Source organism: Astyanax mexicanus, chromosome 3 (genome assembly GCF_023375975.1).
Source record: "Astyanax mexicanus isolate ESR-SI-001 chromosome 3, AstMex3_surface, whole genome shotgun sequence".
Taxonomy (NCBI): Eukaryota; Metazoa; Chordata; class Actinopteri; order Characiformes; family Acestrorhamphidae; genus Astyanax; species Astyanax mexicanus.
In genome coordinates, this window is record NC_064410.1 from 17,897,027 (window position 1) to 17,921,942 (window position 24,916).

General features: G+C 38.7%; 1 protein-coding gene across 1 annotated transcript; it reads right to left on the reverse strand.

Annotated features, from left to right (window-relative positions):
• Nucleotides 1–463: 463 nt before the first annotated feature.
• Nucleotides 464–21,461, reverse strand: evplb (envoplakin b). The gene is made up of 22 exons (XM_049476135.1): nucleotides 21,309–21,461; nucleotides 15,281–15,380; nucleotides 14,904–15,058; nucleotides 13,173–13,296; nucleotides 12,690–12,806; nucleotides 12,463–12,501; nucleotides 11,843–12,004; nucleotides 10,765–10,872; nucleotides 10,124–10,219; nucleotides 9,693–9,803; nucleotides 9,361–9,504; nucleotides 8,487–8,641; nucleotides 7,262–7,362; nucleotides 6,631–6,806; nucleotides 6,343–6,521; nucleotides 5,799–5,937; nucleotides 5,488–5,681; nucleotides 5,158–5,308; nucleotides 4,897–4,980; nucleotides 4,701–4,799; nucleotides 4,528–4,620; nucleotides 464–4,234 (listed from the first exon to the last, which is right to left on the reverse strand). The coding sequence occupies exons 1-22, from the start codon at nucleotides 21,344–21,346 to the stop codon at nucleotides 764–766; spliced, it is 6,036 nt and encodes a 2,011-aa protein (XP_049332092.1). The 5' UTR covers nucleotides 21,347–21,461; the 3' UTR covers nucleotides 464–763.
• Nucleotides 21,462–24,916: the final 3,455 nt, after the last annotated feature.

Here is a 24,916-nt window from a genome sequence, read left to right on the forward strand (position 1 = left end):
GATGGAACCGCCACCAAATTTTACTGTGGGGAGCAGTAAAGTGTTTGTCCCGGAATACTGTGTTCTTTTTCTACTATGCATACCGCCCACCAGATAACTCAATTTTAGATTCATCAGTCCACAGCACCTTATTCCATTTAACTGAAATTGCTGGAACAATCTTCAGTAGGAACCAAAGTCAGAGGTGCAGTTTTAAGGGAATGTGGAAGCTTTTTTACTGGTATTCGCTGCCACTTGTCACTGCTCATGTGCAGAGCTTCATTCACCCACATTGCGTAGCTCACAGTCACATCACTGAACACCAGTGGGTGTCGCTGACTCTGAGAATCAATGAATTCCAGCTGCTGAATCCCTTTCATAGTTTGCAGTGTGCAGGCACAGTCAGAGGGTCATCCATCATAATTAATTAATGCACTGCAGGCATTAATCAATTTTTTTAAACAAACGTACAACAAAACAAATATCTGAGGAATAATTACTTTTATTGAAAGCTTTTATGAAATTAGACGATACAGTGACAGACTGCTGAAGACTTAAAAAAACACCATATGGAAGAATGTAGTATATATAGATAAAGGGTATACATTTTTCCAAATATAGATCATCTCAACACCATTACCATCACTAACAACTGAAGAAAATAAGGAAATTAAAGGATTATCCAGTGTGCTAACATAAAAATGTAAACTGCACCACAAACTGTATAATATTGCAAACAGTATAATTACTTTGTTATTTGTTTTTTAGGGAAACAATGTTTCTCCTAGTGAGAGAACTGGAAGTTGGAGTATGAGGGAGAATCTGTTGCGTCAGTAGATGCCACTGGAAGCAGGAGAAGTCCAGTAGATGTATCTTTTTTGCACAGTGCCATGGCTTCCTTGTATGAGATTCTTTTCTTTGTAATGGGGTCGACCAGATCCTTCAGGTGTTTTAGATCATCTTCGAGCACACTTGCTACAGATTTGTCCACCACCTTCAGAGCTACGGCAGTCTCCAAGCTCATTCGGCCGGCTTTGTTGGGGTCCACAAGGCCACCTGTGAGAATCTGTGCTTCCATGTACCGCCTGGCGTTGTCTGTAGGGATCCAGCCTTTCTGACTCGCCTCTCCAACTGAAAGACGGCTCTTAGTTACTGGGTCCTCGACACCTGTGAAGGCCTTTTGGGCATTAAGGAGCTTGACCATTTGACTCTGGTCAATCAAACCACGTTCTGCAGCTTTGTGAACTGAAAAACGCTCCTTCTTGCTGATGTCCACAATTCCTCCCGTAGCTGCTTGAGCTTCCAAGAGCTTCTGGGCCGTGTCTGCATCGATCAGTTTACGGGTCATGGCACTTCGCACAGACATGCGACTGTTCGTCGTTGTGTCCATAACACCAGAGATGGGGAACAACTCATCTCCACTAGTGATCGTGGTGGTTGTATTTAGGTAGCCATTGCTTGAGTACAGTGGGCGTTGAGTCAGTGTGGAAGTTGAGTTCAGCATAGATGTCGATGTAGTTTTCACTGGGGAGGATGGAATTATGGTGGAACTAGTATACGAAGTTTCCTTTTTCTCTCCTGCAACCATCAGAGCAAACTCTGAGATGGGAATTTTGCCCTCCTTGTATCGCTGCACATCATACTGGGTCAGTCGCCCATCCTTCAGTGCCTCCTGGATGGAATATTTCTTTCCACTCTTGCGGTCTTGTAGAACTGTGGTCTCCCCATTGGACCCACTAACTGTAAATTCTTCCCAGCTGCATTCAAGTGTCTGCAGGTGCAAATACTGAGCGCGATCAATAAGACCTTCTATATAGGCATCATAAGGTGACATGTCTTTTCCAGTCTCAGGATCCAGAATAGTGATTCGGGTGGATTTAGTGGTTTCTCTGGTTTGTTGTTCAGAATGATCCTCTTTTTTCAAGCTGTTCAGCAGCTCAATAATAGTGGCTTCTCTCTGGTGAATTCTTTCTTTCTCAAGCAAGATATCTTTTTCCAAACTCTGTATGTCTGACTCCAGCTTTAAAAGTCTTTGTTTGTTTGTTTGAGTTCTCTCACTCAGTAGCTTGGACTCATACTGGAATCTCACAGTGATTTCCTGCCTCTCAGTCTCCAGTCTCTTCAGCTGTCGAAGAAACTCATCCCTCTCCTTAAGAAGTGTCTCCCTTACTGTGATGAGGGTGGACTCTTCAGTGGAGACAGACTTCACCGTGGTCTGAATACGAGTCAGTTTAATATTGACGTGTTGGATTTCATCCTCTTGCTTTCGCCTGGCACTCTTGATTTGTGCTACTTGGTCTCTCAGTCGCTCTCTTTCAGCCTCCACGGTTTGGTCCTTCTCTACCCGAATCACCTCCTTGTAGATTGTCCTCTCCACAGACTTCTCTTTGACCAGGAGCTCCACCTGAACTTTGAGGTTTCGAATGTCCCTTTCAAGAGTGCTTATCAAGTTGTGCTCGTTCTCTATCTGACTCCGAAGGCCATGCATTAGTTTTTCCAACTTGGGATCTCTCTCTACTTTCACAACCTCCTCAATGATAATCCTCTCTTCAATGGGAGGAGGAGAGGTCTCAAGCTCATAGATCCGAGACTTGATCTGCCTAAGTTCTGTTTCAACAAGAATCTTCTTCTGCCTGTCATCCATGTGCGCCAGACTCTTCTCCTTCTCCGAAACAAGGGACCTCAGCTTCTGAACCTCCACCTCCACAGACCAACGTGACTTGGTTTCCTCATCAAATCTCTTTGCCAGCCTCTCGTGCTCTTGAATCTGTTTTGGATCCTTCTGGAGATACACAACCTCCTGGTACACAATCTTCTCTTCAGGTTTCTGTCTCTCCAGTATGATATACTTCTGCTGAAGATCGAAAACATTCTCTTCTACCACGCGGCGACGCTGAACTTCTTCGTTGACTTCTTTTCTCAGTCGTACAGCCTCTTTCTCTAGCAGAGGATCATTCTCATATCTCACCACTTCCCTGGTGAGAATCTTTGTCTCTACCTTGGACTTTTCCACCTTCCACTGATCTCTCTCTTTGCACAGAATTTTCAGCTGTTCCAGCGTAGAGCTATAGCTAGTCCGAAGGCGGGTCAGCTGTTCGTTCAGCCTAGCGATTTCCCGAACAATTTCTGGACTCCTCTCTTCTTTCACAATTTCATGAGTCGACTCCTTTACCTCCACCCTGGGTTTCTGAGAACGCAGGGTTTTAATATCTACCATCAGTATGTTTATCTCATTCTCAATTTCAACGCGCCTTCTTCCATATTCGTGAAGCTCTTTTCTCAGGCGTTTTAGTTCTGCATCAGTCTCCTGGTCAACTCTGAAGATTTCATTTATAAACTCCTTGACTTCAATCTTGGGCTTCAGTGTCTCAACATGGCTGTAATGCAGCTGAAGACTACTGAGCTCCTTCAACAAGATGCTATTTTCTTGCATCACTTCCTCCAGGCTTGCTCGGAGAGTCCTGGATTCTCTTAGGAGCTCTGGGTCTTGCTCCACCCTCTTCAGCTCCTTTATGACAATCTTGGGTTGCACGGTGGGGATAATTCTCTCGAGTGTGTTGATCTGGCTCCTCATCTGAAAGATTTCATCGTTCAGGTTCTTGCTTCTGATGCCCTCAGATGAGATTTCATCCTTAAACCTAATCACAGCTTTCAGCATTTCTGGATCCTTCTCCAGTTTCACAACTTCCTTCTTCACAACTCTTTCTTTAATCGTTGGTTTCTTTCGCTCCAAGAATGTGATCTCAGTGCTGCTCTGCACTATTTCAGTCTCTCGTACTCTGATTTCTTCCCTTATTCTTCGGAGCTCTTCTCGGATCCAAGCTGCCTCCTTTTCCAGTTTTGGATCTTTCTCGTACTCTGTAAACATTTTGGTCACAATCTTTGGCTGGATGGTGGTCATCTCATGTTCCAGAGTAACAATCTTATGATTGATTCTTTCTATCTCTATATTGGTTCCAGAGCGCTTCGAGACCTCTTCGTGTATCCGTTTTTTCACTATCTCCAGGTCAGCTTCCAGTTTGGGATCACGGTAGTACTGCAAAACCTCTTTCTCCTCCACCCTTTCCACTCCTCTTCGGTTTCTGAGCGACAACACTCTCTTCCTGTAATTCTCTAGTTCGTTTTCAGCATGGATACGTCGAGAAATCTCCTCTGTCAGTTCTCTCTTCAGAGCCTCCACCTCCTCAATCTCCCTCTGCTGGCTATGCAGCTGTAACTGCTGGTGCACCACAACACGGCTCACAATCTCTTCATTCTGTTTAGTGGGTCATCAAAACAAAATTAGGTTGCAGGTAAATAAACTGTATTTGGCAGCAATTTTAAATACTTTAAATACTTCCAGGTAAATGTTTAAATATTGAACTGAACTGAGCTGTTACTACACATTGTTAATATTTGATTAGTGTTAAATCTACTATTTATTTTAATATTTTATTCACCTAAGATCAACAAGTACATGATCCTAATTTGATGCTAATTCTAATGACACTAGTGTATCTGGCTCTAGATCTGGTGAAACTGCTTCTGATCATATTATCTGTACCTCACCTTGTTAACCACATTCTTGGCGAATTTCATTTGATCCAGCAGCTGGATGTTCTCTGCCAAAGCTTCGTTGTAGCGCTTCACAACATCTCTTTCCTACAAAAGAGAACACTTCTTTATCCTGAGATGAAGCTTAATCAATTAGAAACGACAACAACAACCATTTATAAACGTACCTTCACGTCCACAGCACTGGCAAGAGTAAAGGAGTTGCGCTTGGTTATATCAGCATTGCCCACAATGCTGCCATATTTGTAAGCGATTGATTCATATTCCTGTATACACAGACAGAAATGAATTCATTTAAAGCCACAGTAAAGACATGTTTCCCCCTATACTGTACTTCAAAAGGGCATAAAATAAAAGACATACCTTAAGGATTTTCTGCAGTTCATGAGATATATTCTCAATTTGGTCAACATCATCTGACTTCCTCCTGAGTTCTTCCACTGTCCTCTGAAAAAGTAGATAAATTATATTTTCTTTACAATTTAAGACAGAATTATTTATTTTAAATTATATTTTCAAAAACAATTCTACAAATTCTACAAAATCTGTGCTACTGTTTCACACTTTTATATAGGTTATCGTATAAGCATCTTAAAATTCACTTAGTAGATAGCATCAACAGACCTTCTGTGAGTTGAGTTTGGTGGTGATTTGAGTCTCGCTGTCTGTAGAGTAGATCTTGTTGTTTGGGATGGAGTTCAGAAATTTGTTGAGAGAATGAACGCTACTCTGGAAACTCTGATCCTTATTGGCTGCTTCCTGCGTCAGGGCTAATCTGTAATGGCATTTCAGCAAATGATTTAACTGCACCATAAATATGAACCTTATATTTGTTTTCTTGAAATTCTGGAGGCAAATGCATATATATGGTATGAACACAGCAAAGTTTGTTAGTATTTTTAGTATAGTATGTTTCTGTTGATTCAGTTTCTGAAATATGAGCGCTGGAATCACCTCTGCTGCAGCTGGTTGTTGATGTTAGCATAGCGGTTCCTGAGGCGTCGGACCTCGGTCTCCTGGCGCTGAATGTCGGGACAGTACTCCTGGAAACCCTTCTGGAGATGACCACACAGCTGCTCCGTCAGCTCGAGATCCCGGTTCAGCTTCTGTATCTCATCTTTCCTGGCCACAACATCCTTCTGCGTGTTCTGTGTGTTAATAAAAAAAATTAAATATTAAAAGAAAAGCATGAGACCAATCACATCACATAAGGGTGATGATTTATATCTTCTATAAATGTACTCCAATCTGCTTTGCTCCCCTACCTGGAGGTCATAAGTATGGTCCTGGATGGCACTGGTTTTATCAAGGATGACTGTCTGCCTGGCCAGTTGATCTTCAAGCCCTGTCAGAGTGTTGTCTACCTTCTTAATTTGGTTCTCCAGAAACATTACAGCATTTGCCCTTTAAAAAATATAAACAATAAGTGCAAAGAAGATAAGCAACACTATTAGAATGTAATCACTGCAATTAAGAGTTCTATATAAAGCTCTTTATAAGTTTTTTTTTGTAAAACTTTACAATAGGATTCACATATAACATTACATTGTGAAATATGTAATAATGTTCCAACTTATTATGAATTTTCAGCAGTTATAACATTATAAAACATTACTACATTTTAATGCTTAAAATGCTGCATATAATAATGAATTGAGACATTTGTTAAAAATGTTTAATGATTAATAATTTCTTAACTAGTAGATTTATTAAGTGTTACCAGCTTTTTAAAAGAAGATGGCTACTAATAATATTTTATCTTATTCATGTCTTCCGTTGAACTTTTATTAAAATCTCAAACTAACATACTTTTTCCCATAGAGGTCTGTCAGATTGTTGAGGTCTTCGATCTTGTTGGTAGCAATGCTCAGTTTCTCAGGGAGAGTGGAAGTTGTGGGACCCAGAGGCTTCTGGGATAGAAGAGGCTCTGCTTCTCGTTGAATGGACGCTTTCTCGGCCTCCAGGCTCCTCAGGGTCGAGACGGCTCTCTGGTTCAGGGAACAGAAAGTCGTGATTTATCAGATTAAACATCAGGATTGCTCTGTTCTCTCCACCGAATCTCTGCCGTTAAATATGGGATGAGCTGAAGCGTCTTACCTCGTGGTCTCGGATTCTGATGGCGAGGTCTCCGGTGTGGTTACCCGCATCCAGAGGAGTTCTGAGTCTACCGAGGACCTCCTTCTCCAGCCTCTGCAGGTCAGCGATCAGCCTGTCCAGACGGCTCGCCAGGTCCTTGGACCTAGAGGAGTCCTCAGGAGCACTGTTCACGATCACTGTAGGCAACAACATAGCACAGCATAGTAAAAACAGTTAAAGGTTAACGTACAGCAGCTCAAAAGTCTTTAATTATAATTATAATTGCATATCTGCTAGTCATAACACAAACAAATTGATAAACTGCATATATTACTGAAATGTATAATGCATACTACCTATAAAATGCATTCAGTCTTTCATTCTGTTACGTTGCCCCATCATTCTTTACTTACCGGTAGTACCCCATAATTAGAAATTGAAAACACAATTTTGGATTTTTTTACAAATTTATTAAAAACTAAACTGTATATGTATATTGAATAGGTCAAAACAGTAAACACCAGCTTAAATTTGCCATTGTAAATCAAGGATGCAGCTGCTGTTCAGAATCCTAAAGGTTTCTATGGGATGTAAAAAAAGAGAATGACACATCAAACACACAACAAAAAGATACAATGAGAATAGTATTTACCTGTTCGAGTGACGTGCACCACCTCCTCTGTAGGGGGAGCTCTAATGGAAGCCTGGAGAGAGGTTCTTCTTCTCTTTAAACTGGCCAGATCTTGTTCCAAACTGTATACACACACACACACACACACACTTCAGTATCACCATATATGAAATGCCTTAATTCCTAACTAATTATCTATGAAGAACACAGGGACACCTAGTCCGTTATCTAACACGACTTTTCATTCATTTAAACAAGATTACGCCAAAATAAGGATGTAGGACACGACCTACAGTAAATCATGCATGTATGAGCCATCACTTCCACTGAGCACATCTCCAGGAGGATGTAAGTGGAGCACAGTTGTATAGAATAAACACCAGTAACACACATAGTGATGTTTTCTCTTCCAAATAATGAGGGTTAAGCAGACTACTACACGCTGGATTATTTTACTATGTTTTGCTAATATTTGGAAGATACTGAGGATAATAAGGTAAATAAGATTACTACTACTACTACAAATGGTGTCACTGGCTTCATTAAAATATGCCAGATCAAATAATTGTTCAGGTTCATTGATTTAAATTCATAGTTTCTCAGGTGGCATGTAAGGGTTTTCAGCTGAACAGATCATGTTGATTTAAGCAGTAGCTAATGAATAGTTATTATAAAGGAAACATATTTAGTAAGTAGTTCTCCAGGATATATGTACGTCTCAGTAATTATTGTGGAGTTAATCGAACTACTACAACCTAGTTCAGTACTATCTACTGAGTAATTACTCAGTACTCCCTGGTAGTTAATAGAAGAGATTTAGGTGTTAATGCAGTACTATTACTTAGTTACTTCTTAGATCCTGCTTAGTTACCTATTAATTTTAGGTAACTAGTGTTACCAATATTTGCATTTGAAGATTTCAAGTAAAATATTTGATAGCAAATGATGACTGCTAAAACATCCAAAACTCTATATAAAATAGCTTAAGCTCAGTCACTTAGATAAATATTTTATTTATAAATATTTGTGAACAAGCTTATGTGACTACGCCTGCTAGATCAGTGGTAGCCTCCAGTTACAGCAGTCTAAAAAATTCTGGTACCAAATGGCACCAGATTGGTGGGATAAAGTCACACAGTTTACTAGAAGGGGTTAGTGCAAATATCCAGGCTGTTGATAGCGAGCTTTTTTTTTTATTTTCACTGTAATTATCTACAAAGATCTATATTGTAAGATTGTTCCTCACCTGTCCACTCGTTCAATGGCGTCACGGTCAGGTGGAGGAATGACGAAACACACTCCGGGGATAATCTTGGTGTCTCCCAGGTTGTTCTTTACCTCCCAGTTCTCGTTTGTAGGGCTGGACACCAGAGTGTACTTCTCTCCTCGTTTTACTGACGCCTGGACACAACAAACACAGATGTTCACACCACAGCTGAAACTGATTTCATTAGAATAGTTTTGATTGATTTTATTGATCTGTGGGTTGAGAGAACATTTGTAATGCAGATGTAATGGAATTCTGTGTGTTTCCAGCTTCTTTTTTCTCTCAGTGTTCCTTTTTGTCACTTTCTAATGAAAACATGCATGTCCATTTTTCATGATTTACTAAATAATTCAAGTCTCTTACACGGTTTCACCAATATAAACAATCCAGAATGGCTTTTATTGAAAGTAAAAAACAGAGATGCATTAGCTAATAGCTTTATTAATTATCTGGGTAATAAATCAGCCATTTGGATCACATTCTCACCACAAATAAACCAATACAGAGATGGTTTCTTTTTGCATCTTAAACACCCAAGTTTTTTCTGGAGTCTTCTGGTAGAAATAATTCTCCCTATTATAGTCAGTGGAGTATCAACATTATTCTGAAGCTGATATTATGAGGTACAATCACTACATTATGTTGGCTTATGTGTTCTAAAGTACCATCTACTGTCTTACAAGAAGGATCAATACCTGTTACTAATGTTTGATTGCATGCTTGCACAAGTCTGTGGGGTATTTTTTCTAAGTAAACACACATATTTTCAGAAAAGACTCTTTTTTTTTTACTCCGATGCCCAAAGGCTTTTTGCACATGACAGATGCAAGTACAGGTAAATGTGTGTTGGTACCTTGTCAGCGCTCCAGTCACACAGCGCCACCACAGGAAGTCTGGTGGTTGTGGAGCGGCGCAGCGGCAGCGGGACAACTTTGGTGCAGAATTCTCTGAGGTCTGCCAGCCTGCGCTCGTTCCTCTGCACTGCCCGTTCTTCTCCCTACACACACAGCAGACAGCAAGATAAAATAAAAAAATATGATATAAAAAACTCTTTATGAACTAAATAAATGTATAAATACATTTATGAATAAACTAATTACATTTAAGATATTAATAGTAAGACATATTTAAGGTATTGTAAAGATATTTAAGCCAGGACAAAGTGGTACAGGAGCTCAGCCTAACCTCCAGCTGCATCAGGATCTGCGGGTTGCTCATCTTAGACAACAGAGACGGCTCCATGGTGCTATTGATTCTCTTCAGAGACTCGGAGATCGTCTCAGCATCCAGCTGATACTGCAGAGTAATACCAAACAATCATCACAGACAATACCACATCACTGCATAGAACATTGTTCTAATCACTGTTCCCTACATTAGAACATCAGAATCACTATATAGAATATTGTTTTAGTAAACAGAAAGTTTTATTCACTGTTCCCTACATTAGAACATCAGAATCACTATATAGAATATTGTTTTAGTAAACAGAAACAGTTTTATTCACTGTTCCCTACATTAGAACATAAAAATCACTGTTGTAGAACACTGTTGTACTGTGGAACAGAAACAGTGTAATCATTATTTCCTGTGTATGATATATAAAGTTATTTTACTTTTTTGTAGTCCTCTACGTTGTTCAGGTGAGCTTCCTGGCAGATGAGCAGGCTGAGGAACTGCTCCCATTTCTTTTGCACTGCAGCATTGTGGTCCTGAAACACAGATACATCAGTTCTCAGCTTAGAAATATATCTCTTTTAAATCATCTGAAAGTGACTATGGCAAAACTAAAACAAATCAAAGTCAAGTGATTGAGATATTGAGCAATTCATTGAATATTCTTACAGAACGTGCCTTATTTCTAATTAAATACAAACACCTAAGCATCATGGGGAAAATTCCAAATATTTTATATATATTTTTTTTTCTTTTACATATAGAACATTTCTGTAAAAATCATTAACATTCTGTCAGCGGGGTTAAAAGATAATTACTGGTTTTACATAAATGTTCTTATATATTCTTGAAATTAGAAACTGTAATTGACAGTGAGATATTTTCATAACATTTTTGTGTAAAATTACAGAAAATGCTCCTTTTAAATACTGATAATTCATATATTATCAGTATTTAATATATATACAAAACAGAACGGGGAAAATACTGTAAAACTTTACTTGGGAAAGACAGTATAAAAACAATATTCTTTCTTTACAGTGATGATACAGTAGGCAGGATATGAATGGGAAGGTTTTACCGTGATTGTGTAGGAGCCTGGATGTTTGGCGCTGATCAGACCATCTGCCTCATCCTGCAGCTTGTGCACCTCAGTCTCATGGTTCAGCAAGCCATTGTTCTTGAATCTCTGCCAAATCAGTTCATCACACAAAAATTATTCAGCATTTGGCATATCTGACATATAAACTTAAATTATTTCTGTAATTAGAGCTAAACTGCAGTAAAACTGCCCTGCAGAAAACTCCAGCTCAGGGGCAGCTGCGCTTTGATGGTCATCCAGGTGAAAATAAACACAATACTGGTAAATTGGTAAAATAGTTAAGCTAGTAAACCAGATTATTTTTTGACCAGAATAGTTTATCTTTTCAGTTTTATAGGCTTGCTATTACGATAAAAAATGTAATTGGTCCACTGCCATGGTCAAGCTGCTCATTCTGGTCATTTTGGTTGTGTTTGTTGAACAGCTTTGTTATGCTGATAATGCTGCTCAATCACCCTGATCATACTGGTCATGTTGGTTTACAATACATTTTGCCCCCCTCAATATTGCGTGGATACGTTATTTTAAGTCCAGCACTTAAAATATAAATAAGAGAAAATCGGTTTCTCTTATTTTGCAATTTATAGGTATATGTTTGAAAAAAATGAACATTGTTGTTTTATTCTATAAAATATAGACAACATTTCTCCCAAATTCCAAATAAAAATATTGTCATTTTGAGCATTTATTTGGCTGAAATGAGTTCAGAAATCAGGTTTTTAATCACAGTTTTTATGAATCATGTTCTCATCCACCAGTCTTACACACTGCTTTTGGATAACGTTTTGCCACTCCTGGTGATAAAATGCAAGCAGTTCAGCTTGGTTTGATGGCTTGTGATCATCCATCTTCCTCTTGAAGAGGAAGAAACATTTTTGAGTACTCTCTTATTTTTTTTCCAGAGATGTATGTGTAGTTTAATGTTTTTTAATTACAATATTACAATAAAATTGTTTATCACAATAAGCTTACTAGTCAACCTCAACCATAATCTAACATCTTATAATATTACGTTACATCAGCACTAAAACCAGATGCGATTGCTGTCACTGCTGACCTCGTACTCCATGCGCACTCCAGTAGCGTCCATAATGCGGTCACTCCAGTCCCTCTTGCGCATGCGCTCCTGCTGATCGGACAGGTACTGCAGCTCTTTATTACAGAGCTGGAGGTAATCATAGAGAGAGGCCAGATCACGCTTACGTCTCAGAGAATCCTCCTGCAAGAGCATCAGAAAGAGGGAGAAAGCATAAAGAATGTTAATATTAAAAATGTATTATTATTATTACTATTATAAGTTTACCCAATTTCCTCCCCAGTTTGGAAGAACAACTACCCAATCCCTATTTAAAGAATTCTCCACAACAATGGCCCCAATGCTAGTGGGGTAGACTAGCACTAGCCTCCTCTGATATATATGAAGTAAAGACTCCAACTCGTTTTCAGCTGCCACTAATCAGTGCAGCATCACTGGGAAGCACACAGCGCTGGATCCCCAGCTCTGATACATCAGCTAACAGAAGTCTGTACCAACCAGCATCACTATGGGAGTGATGAGGGGAGAGAGCGCCGCCTACTGTACCCACCCAGTGAGAAACAGCATGACCTACTGTACTCTCTCAGATGGAGGTTTGATTGATAAAATTTTAAATGAACAAACACATAAAGGCAACCTACCAGAAGTGTGGTGTACTGTCTTTTCAGAGAGGGTAGATCCTGTAAGGGAGAATTATCACATGTATTATCAAATGTTTATATTTTTATCAGCCTAAAGAAATAGAGACCAGAAAAAAGACTCAGTGACTAAATCTGCTAAATCAGTTTGTATTCACTCTTTGTGACTGGCTATAACATCAGTAGTACTAAGAGAACTGAGAGAATGGAATGTGTGTAATTGTGATTACCGGTGAGTCAATCTGAGAGCGGTAAGCTTCTATCTCTTTATGCAGGATGTTGTGAGCAGCAATCTGCTTTTCCACGTCCGACAGGGTCGGTCCATAAGCCTCCCCCTGAATAAGCCTCTGGATAAAATTAATAAACAGTTAACGATTAGGTTTTATTTCAAGTAATTGTGGAGCTTTATTCACCTTCGAATTCTGAGAAATTATATAAAGAACAACTGCCAGATGCATATCATAATAAAATAAAATAAACCGAAAATTTAGCAGCATTATGCATTTTTATAACCCTTTAAATCCTAAAGGCCTGTAAGTAAAGCCATACCTAAACTACTGTTGCGCAAACAACATGTATGAGTTTCAACAGAATTAATTATTCATAGTGCATACTGAATAATTCATAGTAAATACCGAATAACTAATTTGTTTCTAAAAAAAAAAAAAGAGTTTTTTTTTTTTTCATTTTTTATGAAAAAAAGTTTTTCTCACCTGTTTGTCTGTGAGCACCTGAGCCCAGTCTATTCTGGGTGAGAGATCCAGATTCAGACTCTGCTTATACAGCTCTCGATACCTGGCACAATCCTTCGACCAGCGATCATGCAGGTTACTCACACTAAAGGAGCGAGAGAGAGAGAGAGAGAGAGAGAGAGAGAGAGTTTATTGATGACATTTAGCTGCTGGGTTCTTGGATTTAAAATCCAGGTCTGCTTCATAAATCCCTCTCTGCTCCCGGGAGTCTGGACTACATATGGATAAGTCCTCTGAAATTGGAAGTTGGAGTTGGGAATGACTTGAGATTTCAGTGCTTCAGTTAAACAATCTAAACATTTTGCACTTTTACCAACATTTCCAAAAACAGTTTTTACCACCCCTGGTGTAACAATTATTGACTGTTTTTACCTTTTTATATCCTAGGTTTATTAGCAGTGTTTATTAGCTTTGTGTTAGTTTAGCACTGTTGTCATCAATAATAGTTTATCATATATTATGCAGTCCTTTAAGCATCCGAACCCCTTGGGAATTTGTCCATAGATAGAAGCTGAACAGTATTGTGTGTACTATTTCTGAATAAGACACTAATAGATAGTAGTGCTTAGAATCAGTAGCTATAATACTACAACGTTTATATTCCCACATTCAATTTTAATGTCTAGGCAGCAAAAGAATGAAAGTGCCTGTTATGTGGTGCACATGGTTATTGATCAGAAGCTTTTGGGTTTGAGACCCAGGTCTACTAAGCAAGACTCCTAGGCACAGCTTCTGCTTTCTAAGCTAGGTTAAAATATTTTATGTAAAGCAGGGGATCTGGACGTTTTCACCTCATGGTACATCTGTTTTTATGTGTTTTATTCTGTTTGTCTGTATGAGGCACTATTATGTCAAATTGTGTTGCTTATGTCTGACTTATTAGTTTAATATGTTTTTATTTTTTTGTCTCTATTATATTATGTTTATATAATGTTTATAGTTTGAACATTGATTTTCTTTCCACTTTTGTGGTTTATGCCTTATGTGCAGCGCAGGCAAACTTCACAGTTTGAAACTCTGTGGTAGATGCAACTGTAATGGAGTACGGTGAAGCAGACACGCAGGGTCATTAAATATAAAGCACTGCCCACAAACAGAATACCCACAAGTATTGTTGACAGCAGCTGATGACGACGTGAGCAGTGAGCACAGCGCAGGTACAGAGTACCACCCCCCCATATCCTATTGAGACCCTGCGTCCTCATATGAGGACATCACATTTCTGCTTCTCTGCACCATTATACTTAATAATTTTGCAAAACTTTATCCCTTTGGCCTCATATGGACACACTGCTGTATCATCTAGTGGTCACACGGCAACATTCAACACTTAATTGATTGAAATCAAGATTTCTACAGCCAGTTCAGACAGAAACATGGGCCCGATACAAAACTCTCATCCAATTTTATGTTTGAAACTGTTGTCCTTGTGTTTATTTGCTCACTGTCAAAAAAGAAAAGTTTGTTTTTGGACTAATTGGGTCAAAGATAGTTCTTACATTTTAAAATAACAATTTCTAATTGAAGACATTGTTTTTGCTTGTTAGATCCTAAAGTCAGGGTCTCATGAGGTTACTGTCTGCGGACTACTAAATGTTGGTCTGTGGCCCACTGGATGAGACACACTGATGTGAAGAGAAGGAGGAGGCTGCACTGTAAATTTACTGTAAGAATTGGTTTATCATCACTCACTCCAGCTCGATCTCTCCAGCCTGAGGATGCTGGAGCTTCTTAATTTTGTCCACATCCAGGAAAAGGTCCTTCAGGAGAGTTTCAGCCTCTGTCAGATTATCCGCCGTCTCCATCCTCCGAGTCAGAGACCGGCCCTGCCTGCCATCCTCAGCGTCCTGATCGAGCAGAGAGACAATAAACCAATAATCAATTGGGTTTAAGATGCACAATACAAACAGAGTGAGTATGTGAATATGGAAAAAGAAACAAAGTAGTAAAGGGGGAAAAAACTGGCTTGTACTAGACACTTTCACAACTGAATTTGTTATGTACACTTTGGGTCGATTTAGAAGTACATAATATATACATATATGTGTGTGTGTGTGTGTGTGTGTTACCTGAGCTAGCAGATCTTCAGCCCGCAGTATATTCTTCTCCACCTGGTCTGCATTCTTCTGCACACGTGTGACCAGCACTGACAGATCATTCGTCTGCACCCTGTAAACACACACACACACACTTATTAGTCATGTAAACATACCAGCATGCCACAAATATAACTATCACATGACATACAAACACCTAAACACACATACAGACAACACTACACATATATGTCTTCACACAAAACAGGAGGCACTATAAATGATTTCTGAATTATTATTTAGTGTCTACAATGAATTATCCAGTTTTAATAAAATATTCATTATCCACTATGAGTTATTTTAGTGTAAATGTTCCAATATATACTATAATTTATTCATCAAAAAGTTACTGGACCAGGGGCGTCGCCTGGCCTGGGCTTCCAGGGCTTTAGCCCTGAATAATTTTCCAGTAGTCCCGAACTGTTTCTCCGCCTTTCAGGAGAAACAGCCAATCAGCTTGCTGGTTTTGTGGAGTGTGGTGGGCTTGTAGGGAAGTAGGAAACTGGGCTGAGCCCCGGACCTTTACATAACCAGGCCCCTGTACAGGACTAATAATAATCTACTATGAATCATTCAGCATTGACTGGAAACTCAGTATCTACTATAAATCTTTAAATATTTTATATATTATATTGATTCAGTGAGTACTATAAATTAATCAGTATTAATGAGTAAGCTATGTACACTCTAAAAAACAGAGGTACGATATGAGTACTTTTTTGTACTCGAAGGTACATTCTTTATAATTGTACCCTCAAAGGTACAATATTGGTCTTTACAGGGTCAGATTTGTTCCCTCTGAAGTACAAAGTCATTTCTAACAGCAATAAGTACAGATTTGTACCATTTAACCAGCCAAAAGGTACATTCAGTATTCTGCATCACTGTACTAATGAACAGTATATATTTAAATTGCACATTTTTTATTTGAAAGCCAGACAATTTTGTATCATCAAGTTTTTGAGCCATTTTTAGTTGATGACAATGTTTATAATCTTTATAATCTATACTGGCACAAAAACCATGGGTACAAAAAAGTACTTTCACTGAAAGGTACTTTTTTGAACCTTAATATAAGGTACAGCCCCAGCGACAAGCTTTGTACTCTTTTAAGTACAAATCTGTACTTATATTTCTTAGAGTGTAGTTGAGAGAGTCAGGAAATAAAAACTTCACACTTCACAAAAGTGCACACTAATATTCCTGCTGCCTAATGAGTGCATGACAGGTCTCTGCTGGATTGACATCTGTATACAGCACTCTTTCATAAAGAGCCTCATCACGGGTATCCTCCCTCCTTCCAGCTCCATATTACTCAACCCTGCCTGCCCTGCCCTGTCCTGTGCCCCGCCCTCAGGGTGACTGGGTGTGTCCGGTGGAATGTGGAGTATTTCATGCTGGTTTTTCGAGGGATTTTCTGCGCAGCTGTGCGTGACACTGTCAGTGCTGTGAAAAGCTGCGCTCTCAGGCATGACTTTTGTTTAGAGAGGGTTAAATACGGGGTTCCTCTCTTTACACTGCTCTGCTGACAATACTGAACACTGCATGGCACAATCAGTCTTACGAGGGAAAGGTTAACCTTAATCACCGCCCCCGAGTCACTGATATCTTCAGGAGAACCAGCTATCAGAGTCCACATTTACCCACAACCCCTCACTCCACTACCCAGCATGTCCGAACACAGTTCAGTAACTTTACCTCTGTGTTTATTTTGATGATTCGGATATGAGGTCCCGGTTCATTACTATTGCATGCACAAATGTATCAAGCGCTAGTTAACGAGCTAGCCTTTCTTTTCTGGATGACCAGAAAGTTGTTGATAGATGCTTTCCTTTAAACATTAATTTATCTGTTTTTTGCGAATGTTGCTATGATATCCCAGGTGGTTGCTAAGTTATTGCTTTGCAGCTGTAGTACTATTTGTGGGTACTAGGGTATTTAATGGTATAGGTGTTTTAAGGTATATGTCTTGCAAAGTGGGTGGGTGCTATTGGAAACAGGTTCCTCGGTGTTAAGGCAGTTGCCAATGTAAAGTGACTGCTAATGTCTTCATAGCAGGTGTCATGGTGCTGGTGAGGTGTTTTATGGTGTTTGCTAGGGTTGTTGCTATGACAGTGACTGCTAAGATGCTAAGGGTGGTTACTGAGATTCAAGGTTTTATTCATTTATTTAATTCATGATGTTATTTCAATTTGCCAGGGTGTTGTCAAGTTGTTGCTGCAGCACTTCATATTTTTGGTTGGGTGTCACCAAATCATTTGTGTTATTTGTGACAGAGGAAAGGTGTGCACTCAATACTATTCAATTTATTCCAACTGGAAAACAGTTAAGTAAAAAAGTGATTATGTAAAACCTGTTCACCAGTTTATCAATTATTATGAAACTGCAATTGAACACTTTTTTTTGCAGCAGTGCAACCACCATTCCTACCAAGAGCCATTCTTCCTGGATGTGCACTTCTACCCAAAATGGAAATATTGGAAATTCTGCCAAACCTTTTTGATGGTCAGACCATGTTTTAAAAATGTGGGACTGGAGTTAACTGTTAAATAGTCAGAACAGAACAATTCTATGCATAATAAGAAATGTAGAAGAATGGTATAAATCAAATATAATAGTACATTGCATGTGCATTGCTGTACAACTGAGTAGTTTTCCTTTTTTAGAGACACCTAGACTTTGGAATGATGTCTATTGTAGAAGAACTATCTCTATGAAGTTCAATTACAAATTACGAATTACAAACCTAATAAATTCCTATTTTTTACAGATTAATGCCAACAGTGTTAAATAAAGTCACTCTGAGATCTGAAGTCGGGAGTTCTAGACCAACACCGTGCAAAGGAATTAGAGAGGTGCGATTCCCTGCACGAGAGTGCTGTGTGTGTGTGTGTGTTTGTCTAAAGCTAGCACTGCAGGGGGTTCCTGTTTGGCTTCTTTGCCTTTTATGTTTGCGACACACCCAAAAAGCCAGCATGCCACACGTACTAACAAATATGACAAACATGCCGAGTGAAAACACACAGGGATCATCAGTGCTAATAATCTTCGCCTGCGCCCTGCGTTTACTGTGCAGGACAGGGCTTAGAACTGACACTGCATGATTTACACACCTGTCCGGTCCCAGATCTACAAAAGAGACCCAGCAGCATTCACTTCACAACAAGGGTCGCAAATAACAGTATTTACTACGTTAAATAATAACTCATGTAATTATTAATTGACACTTGTTAAGAGATGTTTCAATATTTTGTTGTAAGTACTGTTAATTAAATGTAAACATTTGTACAGTGTTACCTTTTATAGGTTTCCCATAAATGCTAGGGTACACTTCTTTTATACACCTACAAACTAATACACCATGTAGGTTCATTTACTCTTAATAGACGTTTATCACCGGTCCACAGGGAAATCTCCACCTCACTGGTCCACTATGCTGCTTGGATTGGGAAGAATTAAGCTCTTAAACACACATAACACTAATGCTGGATTAAATAAACACACATTCATTTTCGACATCGGTTCTACAAGTTATTAAGCAGTCTATCAACACTGCAGGCAAGACAGATCAAACCAGTTTGAGAAACTACACAGTAAATCCAGTGCCGGTACTTTGACAAGACATTCCCTGTGCCATTGTCCACCAAGGCACAAAGACACAGTCACTCACACAAGCAAACACATAGAACACATTGTCCCGCTGCCAGTGTACTGAATCTATGTGCGGTACGGCTGCTAAACACCTCTCATAAGCTGGATTGGCGTGTGTTGCCGTCACACCCTGAAAGGAAAACAGGCCGTACCTTTAGCCAAAGGCCATTTGCTTGATAAGACAGAGTACAGTTTAATGAACACTTTTCTTTGCTTTGCACTTTCACTGCATCAGTGCAACCAGCTTTCCTACAAAAAATAATATTTCCCGGATGTGACGAGCCACTTAAAATGCTATTAATGGAATACTGGGAATTCTGCCAAAGCTAATCCACTTAATCTGCCTCAGTGTCACATTAAAACCACCTTTGGGCAAAAAGATCCTGTTTTTAAGTTGTAATGGTTTTGAGATCTTTGTTCAGGTAAATCTTGTTCATCAAACCAAAGAAGACCAATTGGACTGTTGAAGCAAAGTGTTCCCAAAACACATATATGTTGTGTAGGCCAAAACAGCTCTGAGGAATCCAGGAAGTAGCCCATTCCTCACAAGACACAAGACCCCGCATGTGTCTTATGGTCTGTAAAGTGGAACCAAGATTTAGCACAAGCTCTTTCATTTTTATTAAAATCTTATAAAGTCTTGTAAATTGTAAAGTTAGGCATCCATGCATGATTGATGAGCCCTGGACAACCTTGACCTAAAGTTGGTCCTGTATTGGGGCACTTTTTATATGTACTGACCTGCCTGATGTTCTGGAGATTTTCTGGTATGGTTGTCTCTATCAGAATCTGGAATTTTTCTTAAAACCAACAAATCAACTTTAAGAACTGACTGCTCAATTGCTGTTGAAAATATCCAACTCTTGTCATGTGGTACCAGATAATCAACATTAGTCAATTCACCCATTAGTTTTGGCACAATATGACGTTATTTAGAAGAACACAAGGTGATTGGAAACCTTTGTGGAAGGTGAACTCCCGCTCACTGAATTCTGTTGCATCCAGCGATCTGACTCGCACCCACATTCCACCTCATAAACAGTTTATAATGCACGTTATCCTTTGCATTCCCTGACCCTGGTTCATTAAAGCACAACCCTGTGAGTCATTATTGGGACACCAGAACAGGCGAGGCCTGCCATAAAGATAAATACAGCGCTAGTGGGTCTGCCCCATCAACTGCCACACGCGTGGGTGACGCAACGCGTTCTTCAGTCCAATAACCATTTATGGCTGTAGGGTGAAGGTACTCTCAACACCAACAGTGGAGCACTGCATCCATTCGCTTTTCCTGCACTAATCAGAGTATTAGTCAGTAACCCACAGTAACCCAGCGCAGAGGGAGGCCTGAGTTCTGTTTTTAGATACAGGTGCTTTAACTGCAGCTTTACTATACACACAACACACCCACCACACACTGCAGCTCACCAGCAAAGACTGATTACTATATAACACACATTCAGTATATCTGCATAACTGAATAATTAATAATAGGCACTGAATATTTCACGCTGGTTAATGAATAATTTAAAATGGATGCTGAATATTAAAAAATAGATACTAAATTATGCATAGCACATACTGAATAATTAATACAGTTAGTAAATAATTAATAGCAGATCCTGAATAATTTATAAAATTACTGAATAATTAAAAGGAGATCCTGAATAATTCATAAAATTACTGAATAATTAATAGCAGATCCTGAATAATTAAAAAAATATATAAATAATGAAAAGCATATCCTTAATAATTAATAAATGACTGAATAATTAATAGCAGATTCAGAATAATTTATACAATTACTGAAAAATTAATACCAGATCCTGATTAAACAAAAAAGTCCAAATAATTAATAGCAAATCCTAAATAATAAAAAAATACTGATTAGATTCTAAATAATGTATAAATGACTAAATAATTTAAAGCAAATTCTGAATAATTTATAAGATTACTAAATAATTAATTGTACAACCTAAATAATGTATAAAATTACTGAATAATTTATAGCAGATCCTACATAATTTATATAATTACTAAATAAATTCATAGTAGATCCTAAACAATGTGTATAATAATCACAGTACATATTTACAGTAGATACATAATAATAATACTATATAATGAATAACTCACAGTCAACACTGCATTACTTGTAATGTACTGAATAAATAATACTAGGTGATAAATAATACATAATAGATACTAAATAATCATTCATACAATAAACGGAGAGGAAACTAGCCAGCGTTAATAAATTAATGTTTGGCAGAAAAAAACTCCAACACACACACACACACACACACACACACACACACACACACGCGCGCACACACACAGCTGCACTCACTGGCCGCTCTTCATCGGGCTGGTCTCCTTCTTGAACATGCTGGGTGTCTGAATGGGAGTGCAAGAGCAGTCCCAGTGTCTCTTTCACTCTTCTGCTCCTTCCTTCTCTCTCTCCCTCTCTCTGCTCTCTACTCTCGCGCTCTGGTCTCTCCTCTTGCTAGTTAAGGTGCTCTCACCTGCTTTGGCCCCGCCTACTGAAACAGGTGTTTCTCATTCAGAGCAGGTGGAATGGACTGGGAATACCTGTTTACTCTTCTGTCTTTCATTTTTAGAGTCTCTCTATCTCTATCTCTCTCTTTCTCTCTCTCTCAGATGATTTGATATAATCTAATATTTGCTCTTTTTTACTTTACATAAACACATAACATAAACAGAGAAGGAGGACAGTGAGTGAATACAGTGTTTAAAAACTCCAGCAGCACTGCTGTATCTGATCCACTCATACCAGCACAACACATACTAACACCTCATACACCACCACCACCATGCTAATCAGTGCTAATCACTGCAGTGCTGAGAATAATGACCCACCACCCAAATAATAAGAACTGTTCTCTGCTGGGGTCCTGACCATTGAAGAACAGGGTGAAAGGAAGATAATGACAGGAAATTGACCAGTAATAAACAAGGTAGATGGTGGAGACTTTTTGCATTAAGCTTTAAGGCCTATGGTATCTATACGGTACACTTTGAAGGGCATTTTGACACAGATGACCTAGAAACATTTGGCTCTGTTTTTTATTTATGAAGCCAAACATTTTTATTCTAATTGTCCCTCTACTGTTTTAAGAACAATTTAAAGATGTGCTATTTGGACCTCAAAGTATACAGTGAGTGAAAGAACAACATGGCCTCTAATAAAACGTATAGTGTATAGTACTATACAACTACACAACTACAAAAGCTAATCAATTTATATATATAAATTGATTATAATATAATAAACTTTGATTTCTGTACTGAACTAAATGCTCTGCATCTTTTTTTTTGTTTGTTAATTCAACCATTTCTTGTTCTAAATGAGAATATTTTTATATATTGGAATTTGGAAAAAATGTTAATCGTAGTTTATAGAATAAAACAACAATGTGCATTTTACTCAAGCATATACCTATAAATAGCAAAATCAGAGACACTGATTCAGAAACTGAATGGTCTCTTTTTTTTGTCAGAGCTGTATGTAGAAGTCCTGTCTCTGGTCTACCACTGGCACCAAAATTCCCAAAAGACCAAAATCCAGAACAAATGTATAACACAAGAGGGATCTGATCTCAGATCAGTGTGAAAGAGACTGGCACAGGAATGCAGCAGAGCTAGTTAATCACAGGGAAGGCCTGTCCTCCATATTTATCCTGCCTTTCTCTTTGTCTGCCTGCTCATCCTATTTTCCATTATTCCTGCAGTCTTAATTTGCTAGCTGCTAATTATCAAATCTTTCTTTAGTGGTGTTTACAAAGCACTTTAACTGAATGATCTCTACTTACCGTATAATACTCACTAAAAATACACAAAGCCCAGTCTGAACAAATCAGCTGCATATCTGTGTGATGACACACTGTTTCATGTAGAGGGCAGTGTTACAAATCCTGCAGACTGACCTGCTCAACTAGTCTGTGTTTACTGGATCATTAGAGAGGAAACTCTGTACCTTGTATGGTTTTGTAGTAAATCTTTTAGGCTGTCAGAATACTGGAATCACTGTACTGTACTGTACTGTACTGTACTAAATGTTTATTTAATGATTAATAATTGTATTTAATTAATTACATTTTTTTTTTTGCAGGTGCCAATACCCAAAAACTAGTATCGAGGAACAATTCTGGGAATTACTAACTCATATATCTCTGAACCTGCTACATTAAACTATACGCCCATTTTACCTTAGACCCAGTTAGCAATTCTAAAACACACTTTTATCCAAACTCTAAACACAGTTCTATATTACATACAGAAATACAAACTCAACACACTACAATTCTATTCAGAATACACTGACCACAGTCATCTACCAGATCCCCAAACCCTGCTGTACCAGGCAGAAACAGAAAGAACAAGATGAGAAAAGGGAAGAGGACGAGGGGAAGCAAACAATGAGAAGAACAAATAACCAACATGGGTGAGATCTGGGCAGCTTTTTTCAGTTTTCAGATGCTGGGCAGAGAGTTCAGCCTAATCCGAGGTTCTACACTGTAGCAAATTATTCAACAGTGTGAAACAACTCATTATGAATATATGCAATATATGCTATCCTCTCACTGGTACTGTAATCCACTGTCCTGTGCAGCTCAATACTGAGAGCTAGTGTTGTAGTCAAGACCGCTAGAGCCAATCTGGATCAAGACCAAGACCAGGAAAAACTGAGACTAAGAGCGAGACCAGATTAAGATTTAAAAATAAAAACATTAAAGTATCTTCTTTATTTATCAAAATGATGCTTAATCTGTGTCTCTTCTAAAACCTAAACAGAAGTCACCACATAAAGTCAACTGAATCAAATTCTATTAATTTCTATTATAAAATGTGTAAACAATCACAATTTTCCCTCAAACAGCTCGTCACTAAGGTTAGCTAGCTGGCTGCTAAGGTTAGCTAGTTCATCACTAAGGTTAGCTAGCTGGCTGTTGAGGTTAGCTAGCTTGTCGCTAAGGTTAGCTATCTGGTTGTTAAGGTTAGCTAGCTTGTCGCTAAGGTTAGTTAGCTCATCACTAGCTTTAGTTCTCCTTTTGGTAACATTAGTGTGTTAGCTAGCTCATGGCTAAGGTTAGCTAGCTTGTTGCTAAGGTTAGCTAGCTCATCACTAGCTTTAGTTTACTTCCCAGTAACATTAGTATTTTAGCTAGCTTGTTGCTAAGGTTAGCTAGCTCATCCCTAGTTTTAGTTTACTTTCCAGTAACATTAGTATTTTAGCTAGCTTGTTGCTAAGGTTAGCTAGCTCATCACTAGCTTTAGTTCACTTTCCAGTAACATTAGTATTTTAGCTAGCTTGTTGCTAAGGTTAGCTAGCTCATCACTAGCTTTAGTTCTCTTTCCAGTAACATTAGTATTCTAGCTAGCTCGTCGCTAAGTTTAGCTAGTATGTTGCTATGGTTAGCTAGCTTGTCGCTATCTTTAGTTCTCTTCCCGGTAAAATTAGTGTGTTAGCTAGCTAATTGCTAAAGTTAGCTAACACGTCTCTAGCTTTAGTTCCCTCCCCGGTAAAATTAGTAATTTAGCCAACTCGTCGGTTAGCTAGCTCGTCACTAACGGTAGAACTATACCTGGCAACATTAGAATTTTAGCTAGCTCATCACTAAGGTTAGCTAGCTTTTTGCCAAGGTTAGCTAGCTTGTCGCTTAGGATTGTTCTCTCCCCGGTAACATTAGTATGTTATCTAGCTCGCTGCTAATGTTAGTTACCTTGCTAGTTTGCACTTACTTCTCCTTGTGCTTTCTTTCTAGATGTTTGAAAAAAAAAATCATATTCCCCAAGGTCACAATGATCCATATAACCATATAAATATAAGTATAACTCCAGCGAGCCAGTAAAAAAGAGCACATTGAACTTAACATCACACTATTCAAATTAAAACGTGTTCACTGAACGAAATCGGGAGTAGCTGTTTTTTTTCTC

Coding starts and splice junctions, on each gene's coding strand:
- evplb (XM_049476135.1), bottom strand. CDS start 21,346: ATGTTCAAGAAGGAGACCAGCCCGATGAAGAGCGGCCA. Junction 12,502..12,689: donor GCTCTCAGATTGACTCACCG/GTAATCACAATT, acceptor TCTCCCTTACAG/GATCTACCCTCTCTGAAAAG. Junction 4,981..5,157: donor CCAAACTCAACTCACAGAAG/GTCTGTTGATGC, acceptor CTACTTTTTCAG/AGGACAGTGGAAGAACTCAG.